Source organism: Trematomus bernacchii, unplaced genomic scaffold, assembly GCF_902827165.1.
Source record: "Trematomus bernacchii unplaced genomic scaffold, fTreBer1.1, whole genome shotgun sequence".
Taxonomy (NCBI): Eukaryota; Metazoa; Chordata; class Actinopteri; order Perciformes; family Nototheniidae; genus Trematomus; species Trematomus bernacchii.
In genome coordinates, this window is record NW_022987547.1 from 2,064,942 (window position 1) to 2,082,401 (window position 17,460).

General features: G+C 38.9%; 1 protein-coding gene across 2 annotated transcripts in view; it reads right to left on the minus strand.

The window, feature by feature from the left end:
• The window catches only part of exd3 (exonuclease 3'-5' domain containing 3), a 51,901-nt gene extending 42,882 nt beyond the window's left edge, over positions 1-9,019 (minus strand). The window contains exons 1-4 of one of the 2 annotated variants that reach the window (XM_034122898.1): positions 8,828-8,984; positions 7,683-7,764; positions 3,274-3,338; positions 2,179-2,340 (exon numbers count right to left, since the gene is read on the minus strand). In XM_034122898.1, the coding sequence (XP_033978789.1) occupies positions 2,179-2,340; positions 3,274-3,338; positions 7,683-7,764; positions 8,828-8,830 (312 nt within the window). In that variant the 5' untranslated portion in view covers positions 8,831-8,984. Of the gene's footprint in view, positions 1-2,178; positions 2,341-3,273; positions 3,339-7,682; positions 7,765-8,827 lie in introns of both variants that reach the window. The other variant, XM_034122899.1, reaches the window with a different exon arrangement.
• Between the last annotated feature and the right edge of the window lie 8,441 nt (positions 9,020-17,460).

Sequence of the window (17,460 nt, forward strand, 5' to 3'; positions counted from 1 at the left end):
GAGGAAAATAGAGAGGGTTGTGTTTTCTGACACTTGGTGAGTTCCCTGGAACACCGGGGACACATATTCATGTATAAAAGACGTACAAAAGTGCATTTTGCATGATAGGTCCCCTTTAAGTAATAATCGTTTCTGCGGCTAAATCGGCTAAATAAGGAGTGGGCTACATTTGCCTCAGAAATATTTGACTTCACATTAATGGCTACAGTAAACACAATATATTGATATAAATACTTGTATATGTGCACATATTATACAGTATGATGGATGCTTTCTACCAGTCCAGAAACATGGCAGTGTTTAACATTCTAAGTTTCTTATATTCAGCTTAATAACAATGTGTACACAGAAAAGATATATCCTTGTTGTTACTTATAACAACGTAGAACCTTTCTTTTTAAAGATAGCTGCAGATTTTATTGCACCACCTTCTTCTCTTTTTAACCTCTCCCTCAGCACAAACACAATTCTAAAAGTATGGAAGTCAGCTTATGTCCTTCCTCTACTAAAAGGAGGGGAGGCCACCTTATTAAATAATTATAGACCCATCTCTAAATATTCAGTTCTGGCCAAGATTCTTGAACGCCTAGTGAGTGAGCAGGTAAAGCTGTTTTTATGTAAAAATGACATCCTATGTAAACATCAGTCAGGTTTTAGAAAGCAACATAGCACCATCACTGCCACAATGAAAGTGGTGAATGATATTGCTAATATCTTATACAAAAAGCAGAGTTGTGCAGCTCTGTTTATTGATCTTTCCAAAGCTTTCGATACCGTCGATCATCGCATCCTGAAGCAGAGGCTAGTCAGTATTGGCATATCCAGCCATGCAGTGGGGTGGTTTGTGAACTACCTCTCTGAAAGGTCCCATGTTCAGTTTGATGGGCTCTCTTCTGAGTGGTTAAACATTACTAATGGTGTTCCCCAAAGTTCTGTTTTAGGTCCACTTTTATTCTCCATCTACATCAACAGTTTAGGTCAAAATGTGGATGGAGCAACTTTACATTTTTATGCGGACGATACCGTGATGTATTGTGCAGGTCCCTCCATTAAGGAGGCTGTTGTTAAATTACAGGCAGTTTTTAATATTATTTAGACTCAGCTCTCTGGGCTTAAACTTATTTCAAATGTTGATAAAAACTAAGGTAATGCTATTTTCAAAAGCCAAAAAGACACCACTTTGGATATTGTTACTGCGCAAGGACAAGTAATTGAAGTGGTTGCCTGTTATAAATACCTTGGTATCTGGCTTAATGATTGTTAAACTTCAGGTCGATAATCTGCTTAAAAAGCTAAGGGTGAAGCTAGGTTTCTTTTTCAGAAACAAGTCCTGTTTCTCACTTGAGGCCAGGAGGCTAGTCTCTGTGACCTTTTTACCTGTGCTGGACTATGGTGATCTGCTTTATATGAATGCACCTGCATATACACCTGATCAAGTTAGATGCCGCATATCACAGTGCACTAAGATTAGTTACTAACTGTAAAGTATTAACTCATCACTGTACCCTGTATGCCAGGGCAGGTCTGCCTTCACTTACTTTACGGAGGCTCAGTCATTGGTACATGTTCATCTACAAAGCCATGTTGGGTAAACTCCCATCTTACATCTGCTCTCTGATCACACAGAGGGTTGCAGGTAGCTATTGGCTGAGATCTCATGCTGTGGTTTTGTTAAATGTGCCAAGTGCAAGGACTGACTTAGGGACGAAAGCTTTTAGATGCGCAGCTCCTCTAACTTGGAACAGTCTGCAAAAAGAATGGAAACTGAGCAATTTGGTTCCACTACATGTTTTTAAAGCTCGGATAGATGCTATGCAAGCTGACACTGTTGGTACCTGTACATTTCGTTAGGTATGTAAATTGTAAATCCCTGTATCTATGTTGTATGATGTCCTTTTGTTTTTCTGTTGTTTTATGTTTTTATGTCTTCATGTGGAACCTACTTGCAGCAGGTCTCCCTTGAAAAAGAGATCGATGATCTCAATGGGATTCACCTGGTTAAATAAAGGTTTGAAATGAAATGAAATAGGATACCTTTAACTGTCTGCAGTTGTTTTTCTGCCAAACGATTGGAGAGGTCACTAAACCACTAAGGTGAAGCAGCTAAAGTGTCTAGAACTGCACATCTAGAACATTATTTCTTTACTTTAACGTTTTTGTTTGATGAAGCTCGTCTACCTGAGGAAGTTCCTTCATCCATGTCTGGAACTCGAAGAGGACGTGGTGTCCGAGGGTGTGGCTGCGGCCCTTCTGTCTGCCTGGACAGCCCTCCAGGATTGTTAGTAAAGCCTCCAGAGGCTCAGACAGCTTTGAAAATCCCTGGAGGGCTGCCAAATGTAGCTGTGGGGGCAGAAAGGGGAGGAAGTGGTGTGATTTAAAACTAAAAGGAGAGGGAGGATAAGGTAAATGTCTAAAACATTACACTTTAAACGTCTTTTTAATACCGTTTCTGGGTGGAACTTTAAAATCACAATTAAATGTGTGTGCTAACCACAGTTGTTTTTGTTGATTTTTAAATAAATAAAAAGTCTTAGAAACATTTTATAAATATTACTAATAAATGAGTCAAAGTTGTTGGTAACTGAACATTTATTATTTTAGAGCCTGAGGAGACAAACGGCTAACTTCCCTTTTTGCGCCAAGCAGACCCAGAGGCTTGTGACACATTTGAAGTCTGAGCTAAAGAATGCAAACTCTGGCAGGAGAAACTTCCTACACTAGAAAATAATATCTGTGTGAGAATGTCTTGCGCCGTGTCTTAATTTGCAAAACAGATGTCATTCACTCAATATCCTCCTCACACAGATCTCGAGTTCATTCAGTGCAACGCAAATTCCTTCCTTCCTACTGACAGACACTCTGGTTTCCTCATCAACACACACAAGCACACACACACACATACAGACTAGTGAGCTAAACAGGCCCAGCTCTCTCTCTTGTGTTCCTTCTGTGCGAGTGCCACACACACACACACACACACACACACACACACACACACACACACACACACACACACACACACACACACACACACACACACACACACACCACACACACACACACCACACACACACACACACACACCACACACACACACACACACACACACACACACACACACACACACACACACACACACACACACACACACACACACACACACACACACACACACATCACACATCACACACACACACACACACACACACCACACCCACACACACACACCACACGACACACACACCCCACACCACCCCACACACACTCACTCACCGTCTGCAGATCTTTCTGGTTCCATAGCATGAAGAGTTGGTCTCTCAGCACGACGGGGTCAAGACCTGAGGGGATCACACACACGCATAGATGAGGTGGGGTTTCACTCTGACCTTTGACCTCTATCAACCTGTCAAACCCCAGCCTATATAGTTTCTTTTTTTCTTTTGACCATGCAAGGCACCTGATGGCTTCTATTAGGGTCTTATGGACAGTAAAGAGTTCTGATTTGGGAAAATACAACTATTCAAACTGAATAAGTCTAGATCTTATTTTCTCATTCTCAAAATCAAACCAGTTATGCAACTGGGTTGTTTTGCTTACAATGAAAACCCATTTTATTTTTCTACCAAAGCGTCCATTGTCAAAGTATTTTAAATAGTAACAACGATTACCTGCATGGACAAATGTTTAGCAATTCTTTTAAACAATGTCCCCTGGCTGTAATTGCCATTACCTTGCCAATTCATTTCCATTTTTGCATGAAAAATATCTTGATCGGTTACCAAAACAGTTAGTAATAATTGTTCTGACTATAGACTAACCCACACATTGACTTATTGTTGCAGCTCTACTCTGCAAATACGCAATGCTGATTTGCTGTACTGGTGATGTTCATAAAAAAAGTCAAAATGGTCTCGAAACACCTTGTTTAGTGTCCAACCTTAGAATCTTAGATTCAGGTAATCTGATATCCTGGAATTATTGTTAGTGAAAATAGGCAAAATTGAGTAGCCATAACGTCAAATATTATTTCTTTAACAGGCATGGCAAAGCCGCCATAACATGGGATTAACAGCTGAGGCTGGTTGGATGGTGGAGGAACCCGGCATTAGATCTGCATTCCAGCTGAATCTGCAGCCAAAATACTCCAGAGGAAACTCAGGGCACATTTTATGGAAGGACACAGTGGGTGAAACACTCTAGAAAAGAGAGGAGATGTAAGATTGTGTGCATGTCAGTGTCTAACTGCATGAAGGTGTGTTCCACTTAGGAAAAGCTCTTTCTCTGTCGCTCATGCTGTGTGGGCTTCACCAATACCTGCCCCCCCTCCCTCTTCCCATGGCTAGTTTTCCTGTTCTCCTCTCACTCCCTGCAGCAGCCTCTCTGGATTGTGTCTCGGATTTCCCCAGGAAAGGGCTATGCGGTGGTCATGGTGTAAAAAAGACAACCTTCCTGATGCATAGCCTGGGAAAGCAAAGCAGAAGGCCCCTCCCTCTCTGTGTTGGCCCTCTTTCTTTACTCGATCCCTGCTGACACTTTTGGTCTCTTTCATGTTGCCTCTTAAAGAACTTTACTTGCTTGAGAATCTTTTTTTTTTTTTAATATATGTTTATCTTCTAGCTGCACCCTCTCTACTTCAGATTGTTTTTCAGCCCCTATGCTTCCCTGTGCTTCACCCACTTTATCTTAAAACCATGTGCATTAAGTATCACTTTAAGTAAGTATCACTTGTTTCTAAATGTGCCATCTTTCCTGATGACGGTTCTCTGTTCTTTGTCTCATATTACACAGAGACTCAATAAATAATCCTTGCCAAAACCAAAAAATACATTGATTATCTGTTTTGCGTTTTTACAAAATTCCAGTCATGCTATGCTTTTTGCATGTTCTATATATATAATTTTGTAAAAACGCAAAACAGATAATCAATGTATTTTTTATATACATATATATATATATATGTGGCAGGCGCTTTCAAAATATACAACAGTTTCCGATACCATCCAGAAAATATGTTTGTTTCCATTTACTTAAAAGTTGCTTTTTAAACCACTTTAAATTACTATAATAACTGAATCATGAGTAACAGTTGCATGGTAAAGCAGCACAGGCTTTTACAATGGACCTACACGTTATTATCTCACAATGGGGCCAGCTTTGACAGTAACATGATAGCATGCTATGGAAGACGGTCAACAGCAAAGGAGGCTGGGTATCTAACTAGAAAGTGAGGAATCCCTGCATCTCACATTTCTCCAGAACTGACCATCTGATCTACTTCACCCTCGGTGGGTGTATTCCCGGGGGCAACGGACTACATACTGCCAACTCAATGATCGACTAAGTGTAATTTAACCAAGGGACTGTTACAAGGAAGTACACTCAAGGAAGACAGACATTGGGAATGTCAGTTAAATGTAGTAGTACAATGTTTTTCTCTGAAGCAGAAGTAGTCAGTTAGTAAATAGAATACTTTAATTTTATATATATTGTTAGGTGCTTTGGAAGCTCTTTGGAAGGTATTTCGGGAAAGAATAGTAACGTAATTTAATATTTGTAATAGCTACACATGGAAATAAACCTATGTTTGTTCTGGCCCTTTAGATGAGGGGCACCCTGAGTGTGAAGTTGTTTGTAAGAGAGATTCTCAAGAAAGCTGCAAACAGCAACACCCCAGGGTCAAGCATTCAGCCCTTTCCTAACAGACATGTTTTGAACGTGCAGTGTAGTAATTGGGCTAAGATGTGCAAAAACCCTGCAATGGTCCCCTTAGAGGTCCTTTAATTTCAAGAATTTGAATAGCGACAGAGATTCCTTTGCTGTTTTCTGTGGTTCTCCGCTGTTATACACCCCACTCCAGCCCATTCAACCCACTGACGACCATGCGTACATGCACAGGGACACACACAAACACAAACAGCACAGCCCACTTCACTTCAGTCTCACTGTTTGGGTGAGGAATGTGGAGCATGTAGCTTCTTTAGAGTCCAGGCTGCTGGATGAATGACAGAGCTGGAGGCTCCCCATTCATTGCGACATAATAACCTCCATCACCACGTATAAATACACGGACACACATACAGTACATGCACTCATTCACCTTTTTGTGAGAATTTATTCATTGGAAATATGAGAGAACAAATGCGGCATTTACAACTCATGAATTGAGTCTCGATTACGGCTGTATAGAATTCCTTTTTTAAACCTTAGAAGCTTCTATTGAGGTTTTGAATAAAGCTTTGAATGTCAGTTGACATATTCAAACTAAATCATTCATCTTAATAAAGAGATAAATCAGATTATATGAAGAAGTCTTGCGTTTTTTATGAAGACAATCTCTTAATGATATATCTTATCCTATCTCCCATTGTGTGCAGGCAGCCGGAGAGAAAACTATCTTTTAACCACATCAAAAATAGTTTTCTGAGGCTAAATGTAACACATTTGTATTGAAGCAGAATATATTGTTAAACACCAAAATGTAGGGAATTTAGAAAATGATATCATTTTTAAATTACATAACATCAAGGCTATGGAGTTTTTGAGAATGTTTGGATCACACGAGTCAGAAACAAAACTACACACTGACCACTTGAATATATAAAAAAGAGTAATGAAAGTGTAACCTATCTTTAACGGCAAGTATGCAAAAATACCGGGTTTAATTATTTTTTTTAAATCTACATTTGTATGTTATTAGGTCTGCGTTATTTATTAAGCTATCCTATCCTCCAGCTCTTGAAAAAACAATAAAAGTGACACATACATTTCAATACAATTTGACAGATATTAAATCTACAAGCGGGCCTAACTGCCTGTTGCCAGGCAGCTGCCAAAATAAAGGAAACACAAAGATCAAGTGTCTAAATGGGGCATTTGGTGTCACTACAGCCACCAGAACAGCTTCAGTGTGACTTGGCAGAGAGTGGGCTAACTCCACTGGAAGGATGCCATCACATTCTTCTACAAGTACTTCTCTCCTTTTGTATTTGGTTGCTGGAGCTAAAAAACCTTTCAACAGGTGCTTTGACTGAATCTCGAAAATAAGGAGAGTACAAGCACTTGCAAAATGCATTGCTTGTTAAAGCGTTGATGCATGTCAATTCCTTCTCCAGAATTGAGTACAACTTGGTTTCTATCCAAATGAAACATACCGACAGACAGTGAAACAAGATTGATGATATCATTGTGCACCCCGTGGGCTCATTGTGTACAGAAAAACTAATGTTGCTAAGAAACTAATTGTAAACAAAGCTACTTACAGACATGAGTCAAAGTTAGTAACTATACAGTGGCACCACATTTATCTGTCACTATAAAAGAGATGACTTGTTAAAAGATGTAGTTGAACAAGTGCTGAAAACAGTTGGTTCAAAATGAAAATGTAATTTATCAAATGACCTAGGATTTTTGTTTATAGTCAGTAAACATATTTTGTTTTAGGCATATATAATACAGTCCAAAGGAGTGAAAACATCTTATTATACATCACTTATTCTAGTTTTTGTTCCTGAATTATATTCCTACAGATACATAGACGGTAAATATAACGGGAATACTCGTGCCTAAGCCATTGTATATTAAAGTAGGTTACCTTCTGTATACCCAGCATCCCTTTACCTTCATGTGAGTGGGTTTGATGTAAATAATGAAAGAACTGTCTGTGTAAACTAAGTGATACATACCCACTGTCTCTGGAGTAGTGTTGTTCATTTCAGTCCAATGAAAGGTGTGCTGCTGTCCCTCTGTTGAGGAAGACACACAACACTGTTAAAAAAAAAAAACACAATTGCTCAAATCTATTTGCTTTGTACTACTTTTATTTGATTAGTTTGTTATGACTATTATCGTTTTCCCTTATTGTTCTATTTACTTTTATTTGGAATGTTTTTCTTGTGTTTTAAAAAGAAATGTTATATGGAAGAGAAGCCTGGAAATACCATGTTTTGCTACCTTACTTGTGAAGAAAAAAACACAACATTGAATAACAATAAAGGCAGTTATGAGATTTTGTTTGCAAAGTATTTATTTATGTGCCACACAATAATATGGTAAAGCAGTTCAAGTCTGTAGGTCAAGATATGAAAATAGCTTCATCTAATGTATTTGCTCTCAGTTTTGTTCAGCAACAACTTTCCATTGTCTTGAATTATGTCAAAGCTTTAGTTATAATCCAACCAAGAAAAGAGACACATGTGTTATTAATGCAACAGTTTAAAACCAAACTTCAAGGAACACTGTAGTGGTTATGAACCAGTTTTGCTCATGATATCATTTCTGCACACACACACCGAAACCTGTGGGAACAGCAGCCTGAGAAATGGCAAGATGCCAGCTGGCTATGAGACTTGATTTTAGGCTGAGGATGTTTTTTAGGCCTGAAGTCTGTTTCTATCAGACCGGCTTTAGCTCGCAGCACTATCCGGGCAACAGCACGTTTTCAGGGGATAGTGGAGGATGAGAAAATTGCGTCTTGACTGTTTTTATTATCTTCTATCTCCACCTAGTGGTAATACAACACACACCCTACTTCCTTAGTGCTTGTTGTCATACGTTCTGTTAGCAAACATTAGCTTGTCTGACACAGCTAACTACCTAATGACACCCGCACGTGCGGTAAAATAATTACTGCTCGAGCTAATTCAATGCTAACATAATGCTTGTAGTTTGGACGACGTCGTTCTTTGTTTTAGCTGGTGACTCACTTTAGCCTAGCTAAAACGTCACTGTCATGTTGCTTCCCAGTACACCGTACATTTTATGTTTCAGACAAGCGAAATATATTTAATTACGCTAATGTAAGTTATTTTATTGATGCGTATGAACTCACCATGTGCTACTTTCTTCAATTAGCTGTCGTCAGGTAGACTGTATGAAAGCTACCTTGCTAGTTTGAGCAACATTGGACCCAATGTGATGATTGCTTTCTTTGCCCTGATCTCAAATCCAAGGCTCACATTGCCGTCACTGTGTACACAAATGCAGATTTAATCGCCGGTCTGAGGACTGTGACTTCTGCAACATGCCATACCTTTAACATTTAACATGAATTTCAAACCTTTCTGACAATTATTTACTTGTGTTTATCGGGAGATATAAACACACTTAAGGTAAAGCTGCCTGTAGTTCACTACTTGGGGGAAAGGTAACCCTTTGGAAGTTCTTGCTTTACTGCTTGTTTTCAGCGGAAGCTGTCTTTGCAGGCTGAAAGTAAACTACTGCCATCCTCTGGTCAAGGGAAATATATAGGCTTTTTTCACAAAACCTAAACAATTTAACATTTGAAATGGTTAGTTTATGATTTCGTTTTCAAAAGAGAAGGATAAAAGAAAAGTCCACAAAAACATAGGCCTTCCGATTTGTGTATCACAACTCTTTCTTCTTTCTTTTGCAAAAGAAAGGCTGGCTAAATGTACATCTTGAAGGACTTAAAGGTCCCATGTCATGGCCATTTCTACTGATCATAATTCCATTGTTGAGGTATACTAAAATACATTTATATTGTGCAATTTTCCAAACTCACATTGGTTTCTCATACAGCATCTCTGTATAGTATGTGTATTCACTCTCTGTCCTAAACGGCTTGTTGGAGCTCCTGCCCCTCCCCCCCCTGTGAGCCCAGTGGCCGTCTGCGAGACAGCAAGACACAACGAAACCCAGCCCGAAACACACACACCCGCAGCCTGGCTGGGAGTTTGTGTGTGTGTGCCCAGGCTGAGTTCCGTGGTGTCTCGCTGTCTCGCCGACCCCACACCAGTGAGCCAGCTCACAGTGTCCCGCTCCTCGCAGCAGCGAGCCTCGCAACGTCCCGCCGAGTGTGTGTGTGTGTGAGGAAGTCCGCGGATTGGTCCAAACGTAACGTTCTGTGTTAGAGTTTTACTTGCTACACGGTGTACTTTGAGGGTTTGTGACTCTGCAGACCGTTTACATGCATAAAAAGCTACATAACACACAAGGGGACAGGCAGGGCCGTCCCTCCCTACAGGCCGATATCATGCAGACTGCGTGGGGCCTCACCTTGCGGAGAGGGCCTCACCTTGCGGAGAGGGCCTCATCTTGCGGAGGGTGCCTCAACTGAGCCGAAAATGCGGCGCACCTATGTGCTTACGGGGGCAATTAGTGTGGCGCGGCACGGTTTAGCTGCTGCGAGGCTCCACTAGAAAGACCAGATGTGGTAGACTATATTGTCTCCACTTTCAAAAACCGCCTGATGAAACCACCAAAGAAGGGAAGCACCATCTCCAGGTTTTGCTCTTTAGTGGCCAAAGACTTCTCCAAGAACTGCACTCCAGATTTCAGATCTCAGGGGAGAATTTTCTTTTGAAAAGCAGTGCGGAGACCAGTGGCATAAATGTTTGCCACCTTATTGTGTGAATTGATTCAACTAATGTTCAATACAATTGTTGACATTTATATTCCTGCTTATCTCTCTTATGCCTTTTCATAGCTGTAAATAAATTAAGCTAAAGTATTTCTCAAAGGTATTGTGTTGGAAAACCAACCTGATCTCACCAGAATGCGTGACTCCACCACGACTCCTTAACACCGCAGTGCGTGGTGGAGTCACGAACCCCAATGTAAAGTGAATGAGGCTCCTTTGTCGTGGTGCACACACGCATTTCTACAACGTCCCGCAGTGAGCTTTTATTCTATAAAACGTTATCAAATCTACTTTATAGCTTGTAGTAACTCACGGGAGGCTTCTTTTATTTTATTTGTATTCATAATCATTTTTATTTTTCGTCAGAATGTATTATGGTGCATTAGTTACGAATTTTTGTTCTCAAAAAACAGTGCATTGTGTGTAATACAACTGTGATTTTTATTAAATTAGTTAGTTTTTAAGGAAGGCCAGAGCTTCAGCTGTGTCGAATAGATTGTTCCCTTTAGTTAACGTTATTTAAAAGATAATTATATTCCTATTTGATCATGTCCCCTTTATTGTATTACGGACACAGAGAGCAATGTGAGCGTCCATTCCCATTCATTTTACATCCGGAAGTAAGTATTCTCCTTACTGTCGATTGATTTTACAGTGATATCTGCACTACTCATCGACTCAAAAACACCAGATTATCCTTGTTAATTACACAACATTGATTGGTTTAAATTGTGTGCAATGCTATTGTATTTTCCCCTTTCGATTCGGAGAAACAAATATTTGTTCGTAGTGTGTGGATGGCAGAAGACACTACACTACCCAGAATCCTCAGCTATGGGACTACACCATGTGCTTAGAACGTGTCCTACCCTTTATATATACTAGCCTCATCCCAATACCCCCATGGATGTATAATAAGAACTGGATACAGCGTGGGAGGCGGGGCCTCATTCATTCCTATGAGAGTTGCTCAATCGCGCATGATGACAAAATGGCCCAACTTTTGAGAGAGCGAAACGTCACAGATTACCCGGCATGCCTGAGAAGTACCCGTATGTGCGCTCATAGCGCATGCGCAACTTTAAACATGCCCCCCAAAATGCTCGTTCACATCAAGCACGTCAATTTGCGTACACGTAACAGCACCGCGCGTTCATGACAGCATGGTAATGGGTTGTTATGATGGATTTGATATTAACGACGAGGCGGCAGTTAGCAGCTAGCGGCTAGCTAGTAATTATGCTAATTTACACATCAGTCGTTATGTACTTTTATATTACGCTGATGTAACAGGATCTAGTGATATCCAAGCAACAGAGCTTAATTTAGCATGATACTTGTGTGGGTTGTAGCCTACATGAAACCACTTGGTAATATATAAAAATATATGTATTTTGAGTTATGATCAATTGTGATTTAAATCTTTATCATTGTTCATTGTATATGTAAGTTATTTATATGTATGTAAGTTTTGTCTCGTGTGTATGTACTGTTTGTGATCGTTGTTGTGTCCTCACTCGTGGCCTGCACCTTGACGTGGTGAGTGGGCTTTAAACTAAGACAGGCCATTTATGTTTGAAATATCATGCTAACAAACCTGCAATTACAGAATTGAATGATAGTGGTTATATATGTTCATGTCTTGCTGACATTATTTGTTATCCTTTTCCGCATAGCCTCTCAGATGGATTCCTGTTTCATCTGTTGGTGTGCCACTGTCCAGTGTCTGCCGGCTGGCTCCCTCTCAGAAAAGTGCCATCTTCTGTCAACAGGAAGAACTGAGCCTCCCAACCAGCATTCTGACCATGAGTCTGACTCACTAAATGAAGCTCAGCGCAAGTTCTTTCAGGAAGACTGGGTATGTATACATTCACTCCGCAGCTGCTTATAATCAGCTCATCACAGGCGTTCTCTTTAACCTATTACATTCACCTCATTCTCCAGCAGCCAATCACCGAGCTGCAGCCAAACTTTAAAATGGTTCTCCTCTCTCCTGCAGTCAGCTGTGATTTCAGGTGTTCATGCTGCCGCCCGCCTCCTCCCCATCCACCTCCTCCCCATCCACCTCTTCTCCACCCACCTCCGTTCATCATATCCAGAGCCAGGAGAGCTAATCCAAAGACCTCATCACACCTCCTCTTCATCCCATCTCCTCATCAAATCCAGATCTTCATCATCATCACCAGTGTCTAGACCCCGGGGAGGTTCCCTATATGCTCACGGCTGCATTTCCCCCTTTAGATATAAGATTTCAGGATCGGGGTCTAATCGCCAAAGACTTAACATTTATCATATGACATGTGTCAATAAATGTTCTTTAAACAAAATGAAGTCTCTCCTGATTTAACTGTCTGGACCCCATCCTCAACTTTTTTTCAAACCACAACATGCCTTCAGAGGGCTTTCCTGTTGATCATAATTGGTGGATCTTTTAATCTAATAATTGCAATCAATATTATATATATTACCTTTTGATCTATATAAATTGTATTTACATTTGTTGTCACTATTTTTTCCACCTAGTTCTACAATGCCAGCCATAAGAGGTATACATTTCTTATTTTTGTGAATTTCTATATAAAATGCTGATTTTCTACCTGAAAATGCTTATGTATTTTTAATTACATTTTCGTAGAGCTTTGACTTTTTCAGCTGAATAAATATTATAACTAGATGGTTTTGTTCAGCATTGCCAGCTTCACTTTTGAGCTTTATGTTGTGCCCAGCATTCTCCTGTGCTCTGAAATCAAAATGTGGATAAGCATAACACAACACTAAAATAAACACTACAATACAACTTGTTATTTGACACACACAAGGTTGTTCATTTGTGTGTATAAATATAAAACACAGGCTATATATATATATATATATATATATATATATATATATATATATACATATACAAGTATAATTAATACAACTGTTAATTTGATTAGAGCTTTGACACATATATCTTTATTTATATATGTATAAGTATGACGACTTCCTCGGGCGATATCATGGTATAGCTAATTAATCTGGGTCAAAACGTGTTGTGCCCACATGCAAAGGTTGTAAACTCTGGTTTATCCCTGCGTGGTATTATAGTAATAGCAAACAGCAACGTTCAACTCCTTTAATGGTATATTGCAAGTGCAATAAGAAGCTACAGGGACGTTAATCTACGTCGGTAATATTAACTTTATTTAATACAAGATTTACATCATACAGCCCATGTAGTATAATATTTTACAAATGATGAATTACAGCAAACATGTGCAATATATCCATTATTACAGCTCCGTGGGCTGGCAGTAAGGCGATATGGGTCCGTTCTTATCCATGGGTAAAGATAAACTCATGTGGTGCTGAACACGTCACATCACATGAACGTGCCGGGCGGCGCGGTCCCGTGGGTTAGATGCGCGTTCATAATACAGAGGGAAATAACTCTCAGAATAACGTTATTAGCACATTTTTACAACTTGAGGAACGAATGTTTTTAATAAGGGCTATACAAGTGTTCATACTGGGTAGTTTATTTAGTTTAAAAAAAATTATCCAACGAGTTACAGACCACTCTTTCCCCATGTAAGTCAATGGGAAAAAGTGTTTCCGGGCCTGGCAACCAAAAGGAAGTGTAGTACCGCCGTTTGGCCAGCACGAATATTTTCATCAGAGTCCGGCGCACTTCCTGGGGGCTTGAATACCCCTCCTCGACTCCTCTCTTCCCCTCCTCCGGGACTTGACCCGGAAATCGATCAAGACACGCCATTTTGAAGGACGTCCCAATAGCTGAAATGCACACGGAGGAGTCGAGGAGGGGTATTGAGTCGAGGCTACAGTCTATGGTCCTACCCCCCGCCCCCCCCCCCCCCCCCCCCCCCCCTTAGGTCACAGGCTCCTCCAACAGTGCAACACAATAAAACAGATACACAGACAAAATAGTGCAGTAAATACAAAAATAAAAATAGTAAAATAGTAAAAAGTGAAATAGCGCAATAAGAGTCCATATACAAGTGATTGAATATGATATATTAGATAAATAATTTCTAAGTAGCAGCCAGATGAATGTTATGGATGGTGTTTCAAAGTTCAGGTGTTTAATAGTCTTATGGCCTGTGGGATGAAGCTGTCCCTGAGTCTGGTGGTTTTAGTCCGGATGCTGCGGTACCGCCTGCCAGACGGCAGCAGACAGAACAGTTTGTGGCTGGGGTGATGGGGGTCTTTTATAATCCTGAAGGCTTTCTTTAAGGTTAACCTGGTATTTTTACTTCACTACATTTATTTTAGTTACTTTACAGATTTGGATTAATGATGTGAAATATAAACAACCCTTAAATCAGACTTTAGTTACACCTGAGTAAAATTCAGTGAAGGTGATTGTCAAGTGCCAACAATCAGGCGAGATATTTGGTAGTGGGTGCTTGAGAAGGCTAAATATTTATCTGCAGATCCCTATAAAGTATATTCATTACTCATTATTCTCTACTAATAGTTAATTAAAAACTGTATATAATGGCTATTTTGCACATCCCTTTCAAGATTTCAAGATTTTCTAAGGTTCATTGACATATCCTATACACAACTACGGTGTAGTTATGCAATGAATGAAAAACTTGGGTCACAGGTTCCTCAACAGTGCATTACAAGACATCTATCGATATGTGTGTACCTCCACCATTAAACATATTCTGCACATTTCTTATACTATCTACATACATCTTATAAAAGTATAATTAATATGTATAATATCAGTTAAAATAAGTGCTTCAACATTGTTAACATTGCAGGAAAGTTGATTGTCAAGTTCCAAAACAAACCATGCAATATATTAGACGTTAAGTACTTTGTCAGGCTTAATATCTGTAGATACCCCCAAAGCTTTTTTCTTATTTAAAAGAAGACCTTAACCTAAAGTATTCTTTCATGTTTAATAAAGCCTTATTAGTTTGTCTGTTTTGCACATCCTCCTATCAGGCACTAAACTGTTTTATTGTAGAGATCACTTACAGTATCTTCTTGATATTTTCTATTCTATATTATTTATATCATTGACCTTCCACTTTCCCACTATATTAAGAGTATGTACTCTTAATATTTAAATGTTTTCATCAAATATAACACATTCAAAAGTGCTTTACAAAAATGAAAGACATTAAGAAAAAGGCATTTTAAAACAGTCATTAAAAAGCAACACAATCTACCTGCATTGCAATTACTCTAAACGTGTAATAACGTGCTTTAACCAGTAGGAGGTGCGGGTTAAAAAACTGTCAAGTTTACAGTGTTAACAAAATAAAATATACTGCTGTTTCTGGTTTAGTTTACGACGGATATATTCTGTTATTGTTTTGATATTTGTAACACAAAAGCGATGTAAAAAACCCACAGCAACACAGAAAAGATGGTCTTAACATGACCCAGCGGTCTAGTAGTTAATAAAAAACAATAATATCAAAACAAATTATTACTACTAACTTTATTGTGAAATTAAAACCGAACGGTAAAAGAATAGTTTCCGGTCTATTCTGAGGCCCGATCTCTGTAGATAAATAAAGAACTACGACAGATGTGTAATGTTTAATGCAGCCAAACCATTCATTACAATGCATTCATGTGATAACTTTCAAAGAGTAAAGCAAGCACTGCTGAATAAAGTATGATTTTATCTTTTATGGAACGTTTTTTTCCCATATAGAATGCAGTTGGAGGTCAACCAATCACAGAGCTTGAGGCAAAGCGGAACAATAGCTGAGGATTCTGGGTAGTGTAGTGTCTTCTGCCATCCTAAACTCTGAACACATATTTGTTTCTCCGAATCGAAGAGGAAAATTACAAAAGCATTGCACACAATTTAAACCAATCAATGTTGTGTAATTAACAAGGATAATCTGGTGTTTTTGAGTCGATGAGTAGTGCAGATATCACTGTAAAATCAATCGACAGTAAGGAGAATACTTACTTCCGGATGTAAAATGAATGGGAATGGACGCTCACATTGCTCTCTGTGTCCGTAATACAATAAAGGGGACATGATCAAATAGGAATATAATTATCTTTTAAATAACGTTAACTAAAGGGAACAATCTATTTGACACAGCTGAAGCTCTGGCCTTCCTTAAAAACTAACTAATTTAATAAAAATCACAGTTGTATTACACACAATGCACTGTTTTTTGAGAACAAAAATTCGTAACTAATGCACCATAATACATTCTGACGAAAAATAAAAATGATTATGAATACAAATAAAATAAAAGAAGCCTCCCGTGAGTTACTACAAGCTATAAAGTAGATTTGATAACGTTTTATAGAATAAAAGCTCACTGCGGGACGTTGTAGAAATGCGTGTGTGCACCACGACAAAGGAGCCTCATTCACTTTACATTGGGGTTCGTGACTGCACCACGCACTGCGGTGTTAAGGAGTCGTGGTGGAGTCACGCATTCTGGTGAGATCAGGTTGTGGAAAACAGAACCATCTGTATATTGAGAATTGCAGCAGTACATTTGTATTTAACTAATACCTGTTATAATATTAAAGTAACAGTCATCACTCATATGTTAGTGTTCAGGTTGTAAAGCTAAGGTATGATTGTAAAACTTTGTTGGATCACTCAATTCCTTTTTACCTAACCAATATCTGAGTCCTTTTCATCCAATATTATGATTTCATTGCGAAAATGCAATCAAAAAATAACAATCAAACAGAAAATATGTTTGAAAAGTTATAATAGGACAGTTTTAGATGTCAGTGTTCATGTCTCCTATTCACAGTGAGCATCTTGCAGTTAAAGTAAAATAATACAAAATATTAAAAGTGCTATAGCATGGGCATATATATATTAGGTTGTGTATAATTGTTTACAATGAGTACTTTTGATTTTCATAGATCAAGTATGTTATTTAACATTGTATAAAACAAACAACACCTTACAGTATATTGAATTAAGGAGATGTAATTATTGTAAGAAGATATTCTTCCATTGGGGCTTTACCAATTTAAGTTTTAGGAGATTTCATTACCTCCACCCTTAAGTTTTTACAGGATATTCAGCCATATTAATTTGAGTTATAAACAAAAAAACATACACAAAA